At 37.5% G+C, this 22936-nt stretch overlaps 1 protein-coding gene across 2 annotated transcripts in view; it reads right to left on the bottom strand.

Annotated features, from left to right (window-relative positions):
• Nucleotides 1–2737: 2737 nt before the first annotated feature.
• CHIC2 (cysteine rich hydrophobic domain 2) overlaps nt 2738–22936 on the bottom strand; it is a 33213-nt gene continuing 13014 nt past the window's right edge. The window contains exons 2-7 of one of the 2 annotated variants that reach the window (XM_087963511.1): nt 15408–15462; nt 15093–15248; nt 9122–9178; nt 8892–8951; nt 7279–7349; nt 2738–4813 (exon numbers count right to left, since the gene is read on the bottom strand). In XM_087963511.1, coding sequence (XP_087819637.1) covers nt 7317–7349; nt 8892–8951; nt 9122–9178; nt 15093–15248; nt 15408–15462 — 361 coding nt within the window. In that variant the 3' untranslated portion in view covers nt 2738–4813; nt 7279–7316. The remainder of the gene's footprint in view (nt 4814–7278; nt 7350–8891; nt 8952–9121; nt 9179–15092; nt 15249–15407; nt 15463–22936) is intronic. The other variant, XM_026683905.2, reaches the window with a different exon arrangement.

The raw sequence follows: 22936 nt of genomic DNA, 5'->3' as shown, positions 1-22936 counted from the left end.
AAAAGCGGATCATGTGTATAATGTAAAAGTTTGTTCATCTATTTGTTCATGTAGCATTTGATCAACATTTTGTGTGTAGGTCTGTATATCATAGATTTCATGGTGCAGAATGGCATTCAGTCTCCAGACCAAATCAGCAGTTAGTGGACAAGAAACTTAAGGAAATACACATACACACATACATGCACACACACAAATGCTTGATTAGGCAGAGTTGTAATTTTCTTAATCCTCATAAGAGGTTTTGATTTTCTTTATTAGCTGTCCAAATGGTTAGGGTTACATTACAGTCTTATGCTTACTAAACATGTTCAAGACTGCTTACTCTTTAGTAAGGTTAACCTTGGTACGTGTATAGCCTTAAAACAATTTTTTAATGATGATTTCATAAAGAACATATGCTTCTAAATGCAGACCTGCATAATTATAAAACAGTTTCATTTTAAGGATTCAATTTTAAGGATTTAAGTATCAATTCCTTATACTGGCCCATCAAGGATCCAGTGAAACACTTTTTCCTTACTTGTCTTATATCACAAAACAAGGGTACTGACAAGTATTTAGTGGGTTTCCTGCCACTGTTAGTACCTTAAGGTACATCTGCTTCAGAGGAAAATTACATACAAGCAGGGAGAGCATCTAATGTGCATATCGAAAGGCATGTAACCATAGCATTATTTTAAATGAGCAATGTAAATGCAACATAATATTTTGAAGACCAACTGTAATTCTGTTACACTCATAAGTGACTAAATGTGAACTCACTCTGGAAGTTCTCTCTGTGGATGCAAGATTTACACAGTAATATTATACTTTTTCTTGCTTCATTAGTCTTCATACTTCCAACATTTTTATTATAAGCTTTAATATTCATTTTCTACTGCCATGTGAGATGTAAATCTGTTATCTAATACATAGTCATGCATGAATAAGTTAGCAATTTCCTAAGTTTTGTGCTTGCAACTCAAGTAAATCCAACCCAACCCTCCCCCTCACCCCCAGATTTTCTTTAAAAATCCAGTACATAGAAAAGACATGGTGGTAAATGTATATAAAGCAACCCAAATCAAAGGAGTGGACATGCTTATTTAAAAATTTGCCAAATTAGCATAGTTGTACAAACAGTTCAGGTAAAGTTCAGGTAAATCATTATTATGGAAAAGATCTACTTATTAGACCAGTTTTAAAAAGCAAGACTTTTCACAGGGTCACATATTTTTTCCTTTGTGTGTGTGTGTACACAATATATATATTCTGAGGTTCTCGCGGGTATTTGTATGTGGATCTTTGGTTATTCGGGTTTTCTCCCGCGTAAGATTGGAAGTATCTAGGCAACATTTCCATGAAGTCTCATTTATCATCTTCAGGCTTGTGTCTTCTGCTCTGTGCTTCTCAGAGAAGCACAAAGCCAAAGACACAAGCCTGAAGATGATGAATGAGACTTCATCGAAACGCTGCCTAGATACTTCCAATCTTACGTGGGAGAAAACCCGAATAACCAAAGATCCACACATGTGTTGTGTGTGTGTGTGTGTGTGTGTGTGTGTGTATATATTAGTATGCCATGTCATTCTGACTCCTTTCTCTCAGCATAGGTGGTTCAATGAAGAGATCACTCATAGTGATAGTTATGGGGCTGCACCCACCATCCAACAGATTACCTGAGCTAGCTCGGACATAATATTTAATTAAGAGAGAAATATAATATTGGAGCAGTCCTCATTTCATTAGTGTCTTTGTAGCCCTAATGATAGTTGCAAAGCTATCCATGTAAAGTTCGGACTGACAAAAACTTTTGAGGAAGAAAATATTTATAAGCCAAGTTTTTCTAATGTAACAAACCAAACGATCAACCTACTCAGCGGTTATATCCATGTACAGCAGCGCTAGCATGCAGGCCAAGCTTCTTGCACATGCAAGAAATTGCCAATAACTTTCCCCAGGAAAACTAAATAATGCAAAACGGATCCTTAGAAAGAGGCTCTACCTTCACAGAAGTAAAGAGAGAGACCTAAGAAGCTAAGGGTTAATAGCAATTTTCTCTCCACTTTAGGGACAGAGGTGAATTTTACATCTTGTGTACTTAAGACTCCACGCCAATAACACAGAGATATAAGGACAATAAGCCCATTCAAATCAATAAGCACACTGTGTTGGAAAACAGCCCAAGCTTTCATTATTAATATTTATGTTCTAAGACATTATGGAAATTTCACAGAAGAGGAGAAAATGTGTTATGGTTTCTTTTGTTAAGAAAAAAAAGTTGATCATGAATGATAGGAGATAGTTTTGGAATACCTGACTAACACTACATACATATTTTAAAGTTCTTTCATAGGCTGCATTCATGTATCGTAATCAACCACAGGATAATCTTAGTATGATTTTTTTTAAAAATCAAATTAGCATCAGTTTTGCAGATGGGCAAAGTAATTTTAGCTTTGGGCAAATTTAACTTGTTTTCCTTCTTTTTGGTTACCCTTCTTTCTGAGGCCCAGTTAAAGTGGTGGGGTACAGAATCAAAGCAAAAGTGAACTGGGAAACAATCCAGCCCATACATATCTGTTCATTTTCCACATTAGCTCAATCAAGGTTGCAATCAGCAAGCCAACAACAAACCATGGTTTCAAACCATAGTTTGAATACCCTAAAATAAACCATGATTTCATTCACACAACACTCTCAGCCCCAAACAAGCGAACTGTATCATGGCTTAAAATAAGAAGGAAACAAATCATTTTAAAAAGAGTCCAGGTACATATTTAGAGCAAAGTACAATGCATGCCATCTAATCAAAGCTAGTTGTATTGTTTTATGATAGAAGGGCCCTGGCATATGCTCCATTTGTCTCCTTTTGAGATTCTGAGATTCAGAAATGCCAGACTCTGGATGAACCACAACAAGATTAGCCAATGAAAGCCACTATAGGGTGTGATATGCAAGCAGAGCTTTAAACTGTCACAAAGTATATTCTCAAAATATATTAGCAATCTGCTATGAGTAGCAAACATTGGCAAATACACAATAAACGTATCTGTATATGACAATAAAGCAAAACACATATTTAAATGAAAAGAACTGATATTCATGTAGTGGGATAAATATTTCATTAATACAAATATTATGCAAATTGTATTCGTTGGCTATTCACATTATTGCTCTGCTACATGAAGAACAGCCCCTTAAAATATGTTATATTTCACCTACATTAAAATCTAGAAACAAATGTTTCAGAAATAACTGCATACAACAGGCATTGAACTTAATACATGAAGATATGCACAGCCAAGGAACTAAAAACTGGCCTGACCAAAGCATATTATTACATACTCATATTTTTTAAATGTTTCCTTGTGCAAACAATAAAACAGAAAGCTAACCATGTAAACATAAAATTTAAAAGTTAGAATGCAGTATTTACTCCAGACATTCAGTAAACTATTAATTCAAATAATCATTTTTTAAAAATTCATCCACCTGAAATACAGATGTAAAACTCAAGACATTTACGACACATCGCTAGCATCTGGTACAAATGCTGTTAATGTTTTACACACAAAGGCCCCAACCCAAGGGAAAGCTTCAAAATAAAGGAGAATATTGTTGGCACTTCAGTCCTAATGAAATAAATAGAAATTGAGAGCATTAGAAACCAATAGACTAGGCCCAATGATTTTAATGGGATTTAAATACAGCTTTCCGTGGGTTGGAGCCAAACACTGTAACATTCAATAACTCAAAACTACTGAAAATATTAACAAACATGTTTCTGCCCATCTTGCATCCTCATGTACTATTCAATTGGGTAAACAATAAGAAAGCTGTTACATGGCATGAACCACAATGCACGCTGGCTTGCACACATATTCACTCTCCCCTCTCTCACAAGCACCCACACAAACACATACGGAGTTGGTATAAACAAAATATCACTTTATTTTTTTCCCCACCATGATTAAGAGATTAGGAGTGGAACCCTGAGTTCTCTTCAGTCACTTCGAATCTCTTAGCCACAGGAAGATTATCTACCGTGGTCCATGCAGCAGCCTTCTTAGGAAATACCAGTCAATTTTACAGTCCTGAGCAGGATTAGCCATTAGACACCTGCAAATCTGCGACTGGAGTCTTCTTGTGGAGAAACAGCAATCCGTGTTCAAGTTTCTGGAGGAGGAACATCTTCTGAGCAGACAGGATTTGTTTTTCAAGGTACAAGAACAGGAATGGATGTCATGGCTACGAAGGAATACTGCTTGTTGGCTCAGAAGAGACTGATTTTATATCCCAGAAAGGAAGAGGGGGAAAAAATCTGACCCAAACAGATATTGTCATCAGCCAAATATGGTGAGATTTAGATTTAGAGATGCAAGTGCATAGGTTAAAAATGATTGCCAATTTTCATGTCTATCTTGGGGTTAGAATACTTACAGCTATTGTCATTTGTATGTAATAGCTATGTATATATACATATAGAAACATCCACATGTGTATATGTGCGTGCATATTCAAACACATACCCACACATATTACCCATACTCAAGACCAGGGTTCATGAACAGAAAAGGGGGAAGGTAATAATGCTATGTGCCAAATTTGATAAAATGAACTTTGAACACGTTGTTCAAAAAAAAAAAAAAAAAAACAGAAAGAAGAACGAAGAACACCACAAGATCCTGTAGAACCAACTCTGTATCATTAGGAGAGCACCAAGCAAGGCACCATTGGAAATGAAACATACTCAGGAAGTCTCTAGGTAAAGCAAATGCTAATCTGGTTGGAAAATTGGTGTCTTTGGTAAAAATTCTATAAGAATGACCTGTTAAAACAAGAAAGAAAGGAAAAATGAATTATGGACAGCATTGTTATTTTCAAAGTTTCTTAGCAGAAGCTTTCAGTATGTGAAGGGAATAATAACCCCATGGCCAAGGATCCAAAGGATTACAGGAAAAGCCAAGAGAGCTTTTAATTTTGCTTTTATGCTGCTCTCATATTGTACATAAGCCATTGTTTTTGAATTTCCTCCCAGTTTAAGTGACATATATGTGGTCGGGAACAAAGGAAGCTACTTTTTTCCTAAGTTAATTTATTTGTTTAACTAAGCAGTTCGTATTTTTCTTCCTAGGGCTAAGAGTGACTAGGCCAAGGTCAGCCAGCTGACTTTGCGACTAAGGCAGGACTAGACCTCAGGGTTTCTATCCTGATGCCTTAACCACTATCCTGAACTGGGTCTCTCATTTGCTTTAACTATCTCGGCATGTTTTCAGTTGGACAGCATCTCTCCAAGACTAATGGAATGTACACCTTACACATCGATTCTACTGTGATTTTAACTGGAAACAGGGAAAAGGAACCTGAGGCTCATGCATATAAACACACCAGTTGTGCTACCCAGCTATTTTGTGCTTGCTGCCCACTTGGCAACTGTGATTCCCCTCCCACTGGTTTGCTTATGATGGGTCAAATATTTCTCTTTTCTCAGGGTCCAATGCGGAGAGGGGGGCACGATGGGAAGCTGAAATAAGCTAAGTCTAAAAATGAATTCCTTTTAGATTAATTGCCTTTCCCTCTGCCATGAATAACTTACTACTGGAAACTTAGTAGACTTTAGAGACCAGTGGGAAAGAGAAGACAGGAGGAATATGAAAATATTGACGAGAAAGCTGTTGTAATTGAAGTTACCTTGGGTCGAATGGTAATGGATTTATACTGGAGCCATTTTTCTTCCTCTCAGTTAGCTCTTCAGAATTAATTTCTCCGAAATGGTTAGTAGCTCTGAATACATACAGCTAAAGGTTGAGAAACCCGTATTCCAAAGCTTTGTTTGGACCCTCAGAAGAAACAGTTGTTCTCTTCCTTGCCACCTTGCTACCAAATGACGTATTTGCTTGATCAGTTTTACTCAAATAAAAATACACATGGATACTTATCCAAAATATCAATGCCTTGATCCAAAAAAAAAAAGCTGCAACTTATCTTACGTGACCAAAATGAGGGTTTGGGGTTGTTGGTTTTTTTTGTATTTTTCCAAACCGGGATGCCCCATACCTTGTGAGGTGTCCTTTCTGTGCCTGGAAGGAACATCCAAGGCAGAGAACAAAATGCGCTAGATGTGCATGCAGCCTTTGTCATCCCTGAACACATTTTGCAGGTTCATAACAAGGCATGCTCATAAAGAGAGTCAACTTCCCAACTGTTCCCTGTATAAAAGCTGCAAGATAGGGCCTACTTAAGAGAAAATGCAGGCTGTGGGCACATGCCCATTTTACCATGCCTAAAGCCTCTTTGTCCAAGAGCTACTAACCATTTCGGAGCAATTAATTCTGAAGAGCTAACTGAGAGGAAGAAAAATGGCTCCAGTATAAAGCCATTACCATTCAACCCAAGGTAACTTCAATTACAACAGCTTTCTCGTCAATATTTTCATATTCCTCCTGTCTTCTCTTTCCCACTGGTCTCTAAAGTCTACTAAGTTTCCAGTAGTAAGTTATTCATGGCAGAGGGAAAGGCAATTAATCTAAAAGGAATTCATTTTTAGACTTAGCTTGGAGGGCAGCAAATATTACAACTTAGTTTAGTGAAAGTACTGCCTTTTTAAAATGTATATCATCAGATATAGATTGACTGCATTTTGCAATATAAAAGAACTAAAATGAAAGATTAATTTTAATCATTAACACAAAATTTATGTCTTTCAGGCTATTTGGTCTTCCTAGACAGGCCAAGTGAGCTGCTTCTTTCAGTATATTTTATCTCCCAAGAAAATACAAATTTTGAAAATATTAGGGAATACTTGCCCTATTGTTCTTGCAACAAGCATGCTCTTGTAAGACTCTGGTCTAACTGAAATGTTTATTACACCTCAAGAGATTGTCAAAGATTATGCTAAGTTAAATTTTTCAACTTCTGCATATCAATTTTATATCTGAGAATAACCTGCATAAGTATTACAATGGGACTGTACGATATGAGAAATTGCAGAAATGTGTAGATCACTTCCAGCGATCTACTGGATTAGAGATTACCTAGAAACAGGTCCCAAAAGTTTGGGACTCCTTTTGCCATTCAAACATACCTTGGAGTAAAAATATATGTGACCAACAGATAGGTATGCATAGTAGTATAAAATATTTAAAGAATATAAAAAGCAATGAGTTGTGTCATTCACTGTGTTCTCATTTTGAATACTAAACATTGAAGTGTTTTAATAGTAAATACTGGAGCTGGGCAGCATTTCACATTCAAAGGTAAACTGGCACTTTGAAGCGTTCTCATACTACCTACCAGCAACTGCTTAAAGCAGCTGCATCTTTTCTCAAAAATCATGTGGTTGCCTCCACCATTGCAGTATGATCCTGTGAAAATAGATATGTGGTTTAAAGGAGCTGCAATCAGGTGCTGCCTGCACACTCGTGTGCCCAAAGCACCTTTTCCTCCTTCAAATCTGAAATTCTGCACAGCTGCTTTCTAAACTTGACCTGGATTTCGTTGTGTGCATTATAATACTATTACAATAGGCTTAAAGGCTAGGATGTTAACTTATTATCGTCTGAACACCTTACTAGAAAGCGGCAATTGTAATCAAGTATCTCTCTATGAGCATGCAAAAAGTCTATTATTTTTTTATTATGGTCTTATAAAGGCCAGAAGCTTGAAGTAATTATTAAAATAAAGTGCTGAATTCTTTACATAGCCAATCTTAAAAACCAGTGCCAAAAATTCTTTTCTTGCCTTCAATTATTGCAAAGTTATCATGTGTCTGCTATCATAAATTAACATGTTCGCTATAATAGATGATCATAAATTAACATGTTAAGTATAATAGATGTTAAAAAGAAACAGTTTGTTGAATAGAGCTACTCTGTAAAAAGGGCATTTTAGGCAGTCTTTTATGTTTTAGGCTAGATATAGGCCTTAGTATTTCCTCTTTTTCAGTGCTAACAGAAAAGATGATTTTAAGATAATTTGTAACTATTTAAGCACTGTTTTAAATCAATCTTCTAACATACTGTCTATAATGCGTGCATTGTGTTAAATAATAGACAAGATATATAATTAAAAGGCATGGATGTATTAGAAATAGCTAAAGCAAGATACTTTTGCAGGTTAGTCTTAATTTGTTAACCCCTGCTTATATCTTAAATTTTTCATAATGCTGGTGTATTTTGCAATCGTGTATTTGTTAGAGAGGGCTGGTTTTTATGACAGTCAAGTCCCCTGTGCGCCCCAGAAAAATACAAAGAACAATAAAGCGGAATGATTTTGATTGCAAAGACTGCACAAGGAAGAACTTTTGCATCTTCCAAAGTCTTTATAAAAAATATATATGCAAAGTTCAGCCTCAGAAGCAGGAAGAAGACCCTAAACTTCCTTTCTTACAATCAAGGCTTTTAAAACATTAGAGGGAAGGCAGTACTTTCAGGGCTGCTGAGATATGGGAGCAGTTACAAATCTACAAAGTCTTTATAGAGTTCCTAAGCTCCAACCGCTCCGTTGAAAGGTCTTTTCCATACGCCAAAGACTCGATTAGCATTATATAAAACAGCCCACGTCTAATTCACTGCGTAACCAAAGTTGCAGTTATTCTTTTTATACAGCATTTGAAAATTTCACACCCCATCAGCACATGTGCAAGCCATTTTATCTTGGCAATTAATTTATTATTTCCCCCCCCCCTCCAAGGACACAGTGAAGCCTTGTTTTTCAAGTCATTCATAACTTTATAAATCAGCCCTGCGCATGAAACCATGCCTCTGTGAACCGTAGAAAATCCATGCCACTCAGGCGATTAAGCCTCCTGACACCTTTGCTGATTAATAATCGTGGAAAGAATAAGATCAGAAGCAAAATAAATGATCATTTAATAGAGAGACGCACAAAACAGCCCTTTAACTTACATATTCCATCATGTTATTCGATTCACATTTCCTTTTGCTTAGCCTCCAATGCAAGCACAGCTAGACAACGGAGAGAAAGGAGAAGAAGAAAAATGAGCGATGTTTTATTGCCAAGCACTGAGACACCCCCGTTAGTCCACTTTTCATATTTGGCCTTCAACAAAAGCATCTGTTTCCATACTGAGCCACTCCAGCCCCAGCAGTACGAAGCTGCTCCCTGCAGTACTCACCTTGTGGTATAATCTATTGTTTTCCCATTCTAATAACTTCTCAATCGATCTTCGTGTCTAGGAAGCAAGTAAAAGAATTTTTTTACTCCCGAGTTGCTTTTTTTTTGGGGAAATCCGCCTTTATGTGAAAATGTTTTGGCGGAAACAGACACAGGAGGTGCAAACTCAGTAAAGGGTGATTTGTTGTAGTCTACATTTACTTGTTGGGGTCGTAGTAACAAGAGGTTATGCATGCTTATAGAGAGTAAAATGGAAGCAGAGCAACTTTTAAAGAAATAACCAAAGAGTTGGAAAGCTTATGAAGCTATGCATTAACAAAGGGTTTTTAGGAATAGAGTCATTAATTCACAATCCACTGAATCTAATCTAATGGGATGCATTTTCAATAGGGATTTTCACATAAAACAGATACGAGTTGTAAAATCTATGCTCTCTCATTTAACACATCGTGTAAAATTATGCAAAAGGCATTTGGTCCTTAAATCTCTTGCACCTAAATTCTCAGTTCTAAACACAGGAATTAAATCTTCCTGCAAAACCCGCAACTTTAAAACACTCACTAAGTGTTCTGACGGAGTTATATTAGAAATATATCCTGCTGTTTATATAGTCATTTGACGGCCATGCCATCAACCACACAACAATAAGACGGGATTTATAGTCTTTATGCATAAGGAAAGATAAATCATGACACCAGGTGTTGAGATGAGACCAGTTTGCAGGTGCAAAAGCATGGATCACTGAGCCTTGTGGCAAATTCAACTTTGTACAGCTGCAGTTTCCTTATAAGGCAAAGAGAAAGGGGGGGCACTTGAGGGAGGGGGGGCTGGAAAAGCATCTTTGCACTTCAACTGAAGCTAAACAAGAGGTGTTATAAACTCCATCTCTGGTCCAGCAAGATTAAAAAAAAACTTAACTCTCCAAATTTACTGAGTGTAGTTTTAAAAAAAGGGAAAACAGTATGGGAATTGTTCAATGGGCAAACGTATTTGTGAGTGAACATGTATACATACAAGTATGTATGTGCTAATATTTAAAAGAAAAAGGGGGGGAGAGAGATTCTTTGCATTTCCAACCAACACAAATGCACAAACGTCAGCTGTGCCTAGATGAAAGAATCAACTATTATGGATGAATTGTAAGTTTCTGTGCCATCTTTTTTTTTTCCCCTAAAAAGAAGGGATTCCAAGAACTCTGAGTCACCTTTTAATAGCAACGATTAAATTGCCGCATTGTAGTTTTTGAAGTTCTGTTACTTTTGGCTAATACTTTTTATTTTATTTTATGAAAGAGCGGGCCTGCCCTTTAACAATGATCAGCAGACCTCTCTTGTTTCTTTGTAAAGATAGCCTTTTAGAGCCTGCTCTCCTTTTAAATGAAAATAGGGCAGCAGTTATGGTCACACTTTTGTTAATTTAGTTGCCAGTCAGCTCCAAATCAAAAGAAAATAAGGCTGCAGAGTGTAATTAACATTCAGTTCAGTCGTTTTTGTCCCTTGTCTAGCCCCCTAAGCTTTGTTAAAATTGCCATCTGAATGCTGAAGGCTGTAGGGAAATCGATTTGATTCTAATCGCACCATGAAAAGAACATGATCTAACTGCTTTCAGCCCTCAGTAAATCTGTACTAGGTCTTTAGCACAATGCAACTTCCAATTTAAAAAGCACTGAATGTCTCGTCAATGACTTTGTGAAGGAAAAAAAGAACAAGGAGCAGACATAAAAATTCCAATAGTTGTTTAAGCATTAAAGCTCATTTGCATCACAGCAAACCTGAAAAGGGCTGACCTCTCAAACCGCCTCTCAGGTCTATGAAGTTGTAGCCTTGACAAGCTCACATTGACAGAGCTCATTGACTCTGAAAGGCTACTCTATCAATGGTAGAAAATGGCAATAGGTTCTACTCCGAGAGGGCATCTGCCTGCCCACCCGCTGCTAAACCAATGGCAAAACCCGATTCAAAAATGTGAAGCTACCTTGTAATCTTTCCTGCCAGAGCCTTTTAAATAATAGATTACGGCTGCTGTACAATTTAAATTTCATTGCTTGCATGGAGGGGAAGGAGAAAGGGTGGCAAAGAAACCAGCTTCCCAAATACTAGTACAATTAAACACTTTACATTATAAATAGAAAACTGAATACGGAAGATTCAATGCAACCCTCTGAAGGAGCCTTCTGTAGATTTTTTTTTAAAATTAACATTTAATTACTGTTACTCTTAATTTGGAGGAAATCTTAAGCACAAATTGAATGGCACATCCTGATTTAAGGTAACATAAAATGGCATTTTTAAAAAAGAAAATTAAAAACAATATTAAACAAGCCACATGCATGTGGAAAACAAACTTTGCTGTTAAACTTTTACATCAATTTATCCTGTCCTAAGGTTTAATGTAGATACCACTGTTGTTCCCCTCTATAAAAAAATATTCCAATTTTGTAAATCATTTCATCGCTACTTAAATGCTGCAAGTATTTAAATCGGCTCAACCCCTGGCCACTAAAAAAAAAAGGAGCGGGGGGGGATGAACATTTAGCAAGAACCTGGAAGGCGGAGGAAGAGAAGGTGACTTTAAAGAGCATCACTCAATTCTTAGATCAAGCTTCCTTCCCTCTCTATTTGCCAGGTGAAAAAAGAGACTGGCATGTGGCAGCTTAATTAATCATGATACTTGACAGCACAGTGATTTACAGTGAGAAGCAGGTGAGGACATTCACAGCCTAAGAGGGGCCCTTGATCTGTGAGCAACACTGGAGGTTTTCAACCACAGCCATACGCTTTCTAAGAACATTTGATAACACAAAACACAAGTAAAAGGGGAAAAGACATTAGGAAGATTCTGAACCCTAATCATCCCATTTCTTTAAAACCAGATTAATACTTCTTATCTGGGAACAAGCTAGGATTATTTATGGAAACCACTCGACCAAATTCTTCTTAAATAAAGGGCCACACAGAGTCACAATACTGAAGCCACTTTATCCTATATGTAGGTTTACCGAGGAGTCATAAATGACTCCTCTTTGTATACAATGGATCACTTTCATTTTTTTCTATTACTTAGAGAAGCTTAATGAAATAGTTCTGAAATTATACAATAAAAATTTTAAGTACTGGTTTAAATGGAATTCTATCATGAAGATGATCCTTAAATAAAAGATATTTTTTTAAATTGTCAGTTTGGGGTATCTTTGATGGTCTGCAACACATTACTCAGAAAAAGATCTGGGTCTGAAAGACCAAAGCAAAGTATGGCCAAAAAACCACACAACAGTTTTACTAACAACAGGAATAACTTATACATGTACTGCAATTTTGTTTTATAAGCATATCAATTATTTCTCCATCAGAAAATCCTGGAAAGCCCTCATTTTGCTACTCTGAAAATAGTTTTAACTAAATTGGGGAGCATGGATTTCTTGTAAATTTAAAAGTAATAATGTGCTAGGAAGACTTTTTGACTATTTTTTTATTCATTGTTTAAATTTAAATGTAAGGCAGCACACCCTTTTGGAAACGTTTGAAGCAACAACTCCTGCTGTACCTTTTCAATTGGAGCCAATGGTGATCATGGCACTCTTTCCATGGGCTGTACTAAAAGAAGGAAAAAAGATTTTCTCCTTTCTAATATTTTAGAAAACAATTAACAAAATATATTTAAAAGCCCATGGACCATCAGATATTATTTTAGCTTAATTACAAAATGGAACTTAAGTTTTTTTCTCACTGGTTGAAAAAGTTATGAATAAGGCAAAATTAGCTCGCTCATCCCTAGCCCTATCAATTACAAAAATAAGCACAATACTTTACTACACTGTATAACAATTAAATGTTCTGTGTTAATTTGGTCTATTTTCTTAATATACCTTCAGTATATGAAGTGCTAGGTAAACCAAAGATTAAGGAATCCTCTAAAATAGAGGCAGTGGGTATGCAGAGAGGAAGACTAAGGAATGTCTACTAATCCACTGGAGGTATATTCAGGCATTATTTCTCAACTTTATTTCTGCCGCCCAAAATTTAACATATTTGTAATTAACAGTAAAACAAGAGTCCCAAATTTCATTCTGAACATTAAAACCTGACATTACGGTAAAATGAGACAAGGCACCATGAAACACTAAGGAAGCATAATTTGACAAAGTACCATGTTTCCCCGAAAATAAGACCCAATGGGGAAAATAAGCCCTAGCATGATTTTTCCAGATGCTCGTAATGTAAATCCTACCCCGAAAAATAAGCCCCAATTGAGATCTTCAGCCAGACGATGCATTTAGTGGCCACATTTCCCCGAAAATAAGACATTACCTTAAAATAAGCCCTAATGCATCTTTTGGAGCAAAAATTAATATAGGTCTTATTTTTGGGGAAACACACTTCAGGACTATGTGCTACAAATTTTAGGTAACTTATTTTGCACACAGTACATGAATTACTTTTACAATAACAAGTGATAAGAATAACTACATTTTATGTGATTTAAAAAGTGTTCTTACAGCCATTACAACAGGATAGTAAATATTACAAAAGGGTGATCTGATAATCATCACTCTCATTGCTAAGCACAGAGAGCGTAAGCTGGATAGCAGAAGCCAAAGGAATGGGGTCACCAAAATGGGCAGAACTTCAAGGGCACGGTACTAAAAAATTGTGTCTAGCTGTATGTACTGGGAAGTACCTATATGCATGTCTATCCGTACATAAAATAATCTTGACGTACGGATGATGTCACATATTCTGAGTATTTATGTGTATCTCTATGTGCACAAGTAAGTGAGCCTGGAAGGGCATGAATCATTCTTTGAAGTACCACTGACAACTATGCTGTGTTGTTAATTATTTACTTTTCCTGTTTACTGTTCCTGTTTACTTTAAGAACAGTGCTTCCTAAGTGGCTAGAAAAATTTAAGTAAATAGGAAATGGTGGCAAGAAAATTTTAATAGATCCTCAGTATAATTGCTAGGAATAAATGTAATATGAGACTACAACCCCAGGGATATGTTGTACAAGAAAATATTCTTAAGAGTTCACCAAAGAAGAGAAGAGAAGGTTCAGACCACACTAGATATTGCATGTTACAAAAACTGTAACTCCAAAGTACAGCACTTTTTAGAAGGGGGATTTAAAAGTACAGGTCTCTTGTTATCATTACAGGTAGTCCTCAACTTACAACAGATCATTTAGTGACTGTATTGAAAAAAGTGACCTATGACCGTTTTTCACATTTATGACTGTTGCAGCCTCCCCAGGGTCACATCATCAGATGGTTGATGACCGACTGATATTTATGATGGTTGCAGTGTCCTGGTGTCCTGTGATCCCCCTTTGTGTCCTTCTGACAAGCAAAGCCAATGGGGAAGCCAGATTCAATTAACAACTATGTTGTCAACTTAACAACTTCAGTGTGGTCATAAGTCAAGGACTACCTGTATTGTAGATCCCAACTTCAGAAAGGTTAACCAAATAGAGTATTAAGTAAACAACAGTTATTCTATTTTTATTTAGAAATTTTCCAGGGGGGGAGTGGTGGAAGGGATGGAGAAGATACTACAGGTAGTTAACAAAAGGCAGAGATTAAATTAGGATAAGGATTCTCCTTAAAATGATAATGTGTGAATCCTTCCTCAATAAAACATTTTACAGTGGGGTTAGACAAGAATAGTAAATATACTATTTGCTTTTAATGATTAGTTTTTAAATTATATCAAATGTAATAGTACTTCAATGTTCCCTGGATTGTAGACAGGCAGAGCCTGGAGCAAAGGCAGATATACACATTTTTGCAATGCTCACACTGTGCCTATGCAAGGTTGATTGGGATTTAAACACCTACCATCCACCCACCCACCACCCAGTGCATGCACACATACACATATATATACACACACACACAAAGTTGCTGATGGCCTCCCAGACATCAAGGCAATCACATGGTCTAGAGCATTTATGATAATAAGTGAGGTCTAACTTACTCTTTTACTGAGGCAAATCACAGGCCACATACTACAGCCTAAGGTACAGCAGCAGCAAAGGCAGCCGCAGAGTAACCACCGGACATTAACTGGAAGATTCTTCTTAAGACAGCTGTTCACTCGGCTGATGCTGGCTTTAAACTCTTCAGGTGCAACCTTCAAGAATGAACCCAAAAAGCAGGATGGTAAATATATTTTTCTAAGGCTTGATATGCATTAAGAAACCATTTTCCTGCTGTAGAAGCAGCATCAAATGCAACACGTAGTAAAAGTGTCAGAAGTTTTATTAACTTTATTCTCTTCCAAGATACTTACTTTTCCTGTCAATGAGGAAGGGAACTCTGCTTCAAATTTGTTGCTTAGCCCAAACCTACAAACAAAATAAAGACATTTTTTTTCACGCAACATATCAGGACAAAGAGATTCTTAGTGTTTTGTTAGCATGAAGGCATTTATGGCAAAGCCCAAGACGTGTTCATAAAACATTTGCTAAAGTATAAACTGTTGCCCAAACAGGAGGCCAAGGGAAGGCATTTGCCTTCTCTCACATTTGACATAACTTAGTGCAGCAAGTGCTATTATTAAACACAACTCATGCATAAAATTGTGAAGCAATTCTAAATGGAATGTCTTCTCAAGAATCCATTTGAAAAGCACACCTCCAGCTGTTTTAAAGATTTCAGTGTCTTGTGTGGTTTAAATAAAACAAAACCTTTAAAGGATGGATGGATGGATGGATGGATGGATGGATGGATGGATGGATGGATGGGACAGAAAGATAGACAGACAGATACAACGTAAGGATTTTTGCTAAGTTCCAGCTAATGCAGCAACTAACCTATTGCAGACCAACCTAAAAATGGTTCAAAATGCATTAGATACATCTTGACAGAATTACTTATACTCTATTGCTGCCTGTCTTTAAATTGGAAACAAGCACTAGAATCATACTACATATAGCAGGAACTCTCAATTTGTTTCAGAGTGCAATTTGGTTTGGTTTGGTTTTTTAACACGAGATGGGTATTTTTTCTCTCTTAAAATACGGAATAGTTGCTTAACTGAATGGTTTAGTTATTAAAGGACCACTTATTCTCATGTGAATTATTCTGTCCTTTAAGAACAGTGGGTGGATTCCACTGGCACGTACAGGTAGTCTTCAAGCTACGACCTCAATTGAGCCCAACATTTCTGTTGTTAAGTGAAACATTTCTTAAGTGAGTTTTGCTCCATTTTAGATCTTGCTTGCCACAGTTGTTCAGTGAATCACTGCAGTTGTTAAAGGAGTAACACGGTTGCTAAGTGAATCTGGATTTCCCATTGTCATAAACGTCGCAAAAGGGGCTCGCATGGCCACAGGACACTGCAACGGTCATAAATATGAGTCAGTTGCCAAGCATCTGAATTTTGATCATGTGAACATGCGGCTGCTGCAATGGTCATGTGAAAAACGGTCCTAAATCGCTTTTTTCAGTGCCGTTGTAACATTGAACGGCTGCTGTAAGTCAAGGACTGCCTGTAATGTTGCCCTTGAAGAGTTGATGGCAGTATCTGAGAGCTATTCTGGTAGATTAGACCAGTGCTTCATTTTATGCTGGCTCCCATCAGTTGCTGAAGAATTCTCCTTCAGCAACCAGTTTATTTTTATCTACGGATCATTAGACCATTATATTTGTTTATATAGGCAAACAGGAAGCATCATACATATCAACGTATACCATGTGCACACACATGGAGAAAGAGAGTGTCATGCCCGTTGGAGTCTGACTCCGATGGAGAGATGGAACAGCTGACAGGGAGTGGGAGTGTGGCTCCGGTGGTTATGGAGGAAACTGGGAAAGGGCACAGGCCAGATGGGCATTCAGAGGAAGACCCAGGCCCATCCCCTCTTCATCATAGGCACGAAGGGAGAGTGGGTAAGGGAGAAACGTGAGTGGCATGGTCAACGAGGGAGGAAGGGGCCCTGATCCCCTTAATGAGCTGCAGCTGGGAGGACTGGTTAAAAGGACAAACTGTGCATGGCAGGTGCTGGAAACAAAACGTGCATTCTTGTTGGAGCTTAGCTGTGTTTTGGCTTCCCCCAACTGTGGTTGCTGCATTATCTGGTAGAAGTCTGCAATTGATCATCTTTGCCTGCTGTAGTAATTCCTTCAGTGTGGTTTGGGTTGGGTTTTTTATTTCAAATTAACTTTACTTCGGGTGCGGACTGCATTTACTTCCTCCGTAAACTGTTTTCTTTAAGAGTTTGATATCCAGCCAAGGATAATTGGACATTGGGGCCAAGTTGGAGGCATTAAAGGGACTTTCTTCTATTTTTGTGACTTGGTTATTTTTGTGTCACGCCCCGGGTCATCACAGAGAGGTTGAATGAAGCATAATGCAGTACTGCAGGCTACTTCTGCTGACTGCTGGCTGACAGCAGTTTGGCAGTTCGAATCTCACCGGGCTCAAGGTTGACTCAGCCTTCCATCCTTCTGAAGTTGGTAAAATGAGGACCCAGATTGTTGGGGACAAGATGCTCACGCTGTAAACCACTTAGAGGGGGCTGTAAAGTACTGTGAAGCAGTATACAAGTCTAAGTGCTATTTCTATAATGCTCCCATCGTCATATTTAGGGTAAATAAAGGTATTTCAATAAATTGAAATGAGAACTTAGGTCAACCTATATTTCTTTCTACCCATAATCACCACCATTTGCCATACAATTTTGCCAATGATAAACCAGTTGCTTAGAGACATCATGAAACAACTTTATACTTTTGTCCCTTCAACCAGGTCATGACAATCTTCTTTTCACCTCTTCATTTCAGTCAAACAGATTCCCCTGAAGGCATTTTTTTCAATTCTAGAAAAGAGTAGAAGATCCATGTGGCTAAGGACAGACAGGTGTGATAGGAGAACAAAATCCAACCTGGTTCATGAGGTGTGAGGCCTAGCATTACCATGTTGCAGCAAAGTTTCCTTCTTGTGCCTCTAAATTATCTTAAGTTGTTCTTTCATTCAAAGTTTTGAGTGTTGCAGTATGGTGCTCTGAGCTGCCAGGTTCAAGAATGTCCAGGTTTTGAATCTTTTTGTACAGGGGAAGCTTTGCGATGATATTCCATGGGCTGGCACTTTGTTTCTGGATCATAATGATTCCCCATCTCCATTCTCACAAATGTGACAACTGTTGGCAAGTTCCAACTCTTGGGGGTTTCATTTCTGCCGTCAGTGCGCGAGGAGCCCATCTTGTCCAAGCCTTCTGATGCTGAAGATCAATAATGTGACCCATATATACACTCTTGGTGAAATGCCAAACTTGACAACAATGATCCTTTGCTGAATTGCTCTTAGCCTGTGCTTCAACCTCTCTTATGTGCAACTCATTGGTTGCTGCCACTTTGTTCTTGATCACATCAATCAGCTGTTCCCAGTTCACGTTTACATCTGGATTGACGTCAACACAGTCACTATCATAAATAATCTGTATTTGGCAGTGAATTCTAATTCAGCAGTCAAAAATTACATCCCAATATGTTGCTTAAAGCAGAATAATGCGTGCTCATAGGAGGATTCCATTTAATGAACAAAAGTCACATAATCTTTTCTCACAGCAACTTCCCACTAAATGAAGTGAAGGAATATATACTAAATAACATGTCAGAACCTCTCTAGAGCTTCAGGATTTCCATTTATTGATGACTTATAACATCAGAAACATTACTTTTCATCTGACCTTCATCATTGTCCCTTTACTCACAAATAACTTTCCATATTTCACTAAATCATATAGCAGTCTGAAATCTAATCCAGCCAGCTACATTTCTAATTACTAAGTTTGCCTGGGTTTGCTGCACCTGTCTCAACAGGTGGATATACCTAGCCAACCTTGTACAAGCTTGACAGCTAAGCAGTTTTGGGTCTGGTTAGTCTGTGGATGGGAGATCAAAACAGAATCAGACCTGTAGGAAGGGCCACTCATCATAACCAACTTGCCACAGGAGAACTTGCTGTGGCCCGTTCTGGGACAATTCAACAATTCAAGCATTTAAAATTACTTTACCATTACTTTAATTTTTATCATTCAGAGTTGATTTTGTTGCTCCTTTTGCATCCTTTGTTTAATGATTCTATTCCACCATTTCTTTGATATTAGTGTAACTCTTGTCCTGCGGTGAATTGGCCATGGCGCGTTGTCTGTGGTAAGTTGGCCCTGACGATTCCTACTCCCACATCATTCAAACAGTGTTCAGTCCAAACTGTATAGCTAAAAGTCTCTAGGAATGGCTTTCCAGAGAAAAAAATTACAGACTACAGGAACCAGGAGAACTACTCAGGTGACCCTGAGGACACAGATAAACCTCCAAGCGCTTCAAAGACCCTCTAAAAGGATGCAAATGACCAGCTGTCTGAAAGGAATATCAATCTTTCCATTCCCCGCTGTCCTGTCAGAGCTGAAGAAGCTTCTTGGATGAGAAGCAAAATGTCTTCAAAGAAAAAACAGTCTTGAAAAAGCACCTTTGGGACAATGAAGCTCAAATTGAAAATACTTTTTTCTCACCACTCAACAGATACATAGTCTTACTGATTGAAAGAGTTCAGCCTTGAGCAATAGTCTCAAGCAAAGGAGCAACCAGCAGGATGCCAGCTATATGATGATTATGTTTTGCTGGTAGCATTTATTCTATGGAAGCAAAAATCTGGATGGTGCCATCATTGCCTGCCTCTAGGAAAGCAATAAAAACAGTTATTCAAGCAGGTCCTTTTGTAAAGATCTGGCCATTAAGGTTGCCTAACAGCCAGGAATCAATGATGGCGTAAATTAATGGCTTTACTGGCTTTAATATAGTTGTATTTGTTCGATGATGTTTTCATGCTATGCTAAAATGATATACATCTACCAATATACACTTCACAAGCACTTCTATAAATATATAGAGTGCCTTTGATTTATTTACTTTTGTAGTGCTGCATTCTACGACGACGCACCACAAAGAAGAAAGCAGAAATAAATGATTTAAGCCATTCTATAAAAGGCATATTGGATGAGAAATCTTGATTCATTAAGCATGTGATCAACACCTGCTAGCTAAGTACAATTTCCCAACATGTGCCTAGCATACTTGTGCTGACAAAACAGGCTTCTCCACTGAGAAGGAAACCAGGAGTACTTGCAACCCCCAATAAATTTTCTATCCAATTTTGATTAGCCTGAAGTCCCCTCAGAATACAGCTCTATCTCCTTTGTAAGTTTCAGAAGTCTGGAATTATTATATTTGTAAGGTTAGCTCACCCAAAAATATTTCCATAGGTACCTATATATACAGGTAGTCCTTGAGTTACAACAGTTCATTTATTGACCATTCAAAGTTACGACAGCATTGAAAAAGTTGGTGTATGACCATTTTTCACACTTATGACCATTGCATCATCCCCATGGTAATGCAATCCAGATTCAGACACTTGGCAATTGACTCACATTTATGGCAGTTGACATTTCCCAGGGTCACGTCATCCCCCTTTGCGACCTTCTGACAAGCAAAGTAATAACCGTGTTATTAATTTAATAACTGCAGTGATTCACTTAAGAAACGGGGCAAGAAAAGTCATAAAATGGACCAAACTTAAAACATTTCTCACTTAGCAAAATAAATTCTGGCCTCCATTGTGATCGTAAGTTGAGGACTACCTGTAATCTAAAGTTCTCCTGGATATTTTATTCCCAAATAATAGTATGCTCAGATGGTTTAGTCCTAATATACAGAGAGTTCTCAACTTACAATCACTCATTTAGTGACCATTCAAAGTTACAAAAGCACTGATGTGTGGGAACACTGTTTTCATTGCCCACCCATTCCCACAGCTGTCCTTCACCTTTGTAATTTTTTTATGGGGTGGACATAAGACGAGGAATTGTCTTTAAAATGTTAAGATGAAAATTGTTACAATTGAAACTGTACAGTTTACATTCCTTTCAAAGCTCCATAAAGTCAACACAATTTTAAATAATATCCATCCACTCAGGCTGTTAAGCAGACTTATGAAGAAAGTGTCGGAGGAGGAGGAGGAGGAGGAGGAGGAGGAGGAGGAGGAGGAGGAGGAGGAGGAGGAGGAAGGAGGAAGGAAGGAAGGAAGGAAGGGAGGGAGGAAGGAAGGAAGGAAGGAAGGAAGGAAGGAAGGAAGGAAGGAAGGAAGGAAGGAAGGAGGGGGAAGAAGGGGGAGAAGGGAAGGAGAGGGGGAAGAAGAGGAAGAGGAGGAAGAAGAAGGAAAAAAGCACCCAGGAACTCCAGGAGAGATTCTGGAAGTAATCATGTCATCCTTAACCAAAAGTGACTCAGCAAGGTCAAGAGATTTCATTCCAAGTATCTTAAGCTTTTGGGGCATGTGTTATTCTCTCATCTTGACCTCCCTTTTTCTAGTAGGCAAAAAAGGCTGACCTTTTGCTCCCATGAACACAATTAACTGTGGAGAAGAGATTATACCATAATAAAAGATTCATAATGAACCATGATGGCCTGATAATTAGCCACTAATAAGCCCCGTGCTGAGAATAAGAACATAGAACGATGATGAGTACTTTACAAAACCTGAAAATATGAGCATGAGCGCAAGGCCTCAGGAACTGGGGCTGCATTTCTGTGTCATTATTTTTAGTATCATTTTTGTTTTCATCCTCACACTCCATGTCTAACTACTGTTTTTAAGTATGATAAGCAATTTCATGCTGTAAGAACTGAGGCCCGGATACCTTCCAAGTTTTGAATATATGTTGCAATTCACGTGTCACTAATGAAGTATTAAAAGCTTCTACACAGTACCTACCTAATACATATCAGTTTATAAACCCTATTTTTCATTTTAAAAATATGTACGTATTTAAAAAGCTAACTGGTCTTAAAATAAACTTTAAATGCAATGCTGTATATATGTATGCATGTATTCTATTTCTTAACCGCCCAATCTCCCTCCAAGATCTATTCAACACCTGTTGAACATTCTAACTTTTTCAAAATTCAATCTACATATTTGACATGAGTAATTTATGATACATTTCCTAATCTTCACACAAATATAATCTACATAATTAGATTGAATGTTGTATTTTCTAGTCCCTATTATTGAGTTTATTTGATTCCAGTGTTATCCACCCAGTAATGTGTAAGACCTGTATGTATGTTACTCACAGCATTGGCAAAAAAGATCTTACTACCTTATTTCCTGCATTAAACTTATATGAAAGAGAACCTGAAGGAATATGGAATAGATAGGTCTTGGGTGGAAAAACTCAAAAGCAGGAGATGAGATCATTGCTAGCATTGCAAAGAAGAAAAGATTCAAATGCTTTCAAAGCAAGATGTCATCCTACCCAGAGAAAAACAGAGGACAGTAGCCTTGGGCAATAAAAAGCATGTATGATGACTCAACCCAGAGTTCCATAATCAAATAGGAAAAGACAATTAAAAAATATTTCAGTCCAGAATGTTAGCAAATAATAAGAAAAAGAAAATAAGATCTATTTTTAATCCAAAATGAGAACTTCCAAGAAATAATGAAAAGTAACAATGAATTGGGTATGAGGCTAAAAGAAAAGGAAAAGGAAAGATTGTACTGTATCAGTTTATAAACAGAATTGCAAAATGATACAATCCTTTATTGAATGCATATGTATTTAGTAATCAACTTTTCTTGAAAATAAACTGAACTATCCATCAAAGAGGAAAGCCTTACAAGAAACATCTACAGAAGTTTTTAAGCTTTAGGAGAAGAAGCAGTTAGCATACTTACAACTCCAAGTATCAGTAGATATGGAACATGCAATCTAGAGATAAAAAATTGTTTGGGGTAAATCAGAAACTGAAGAGAGA

Source organism: Notechis scutatus, chromosome 4 (genome assembly GCF_049901735.1).
Source record: "Notechis scutatus isolate UNSWTSFEM ecotype Mainland chromosome 4, rNotScu1.2, whole genome shotgun sequence".
NCBI lineage: Eukaryota > Metazoa > Chordata > Lepidosauria > Squamata > Elapidae > Notechis > Notechis scutatus.
This window is presented reverse-complemented; position numbering and strand designations above follow the sequence as displayed.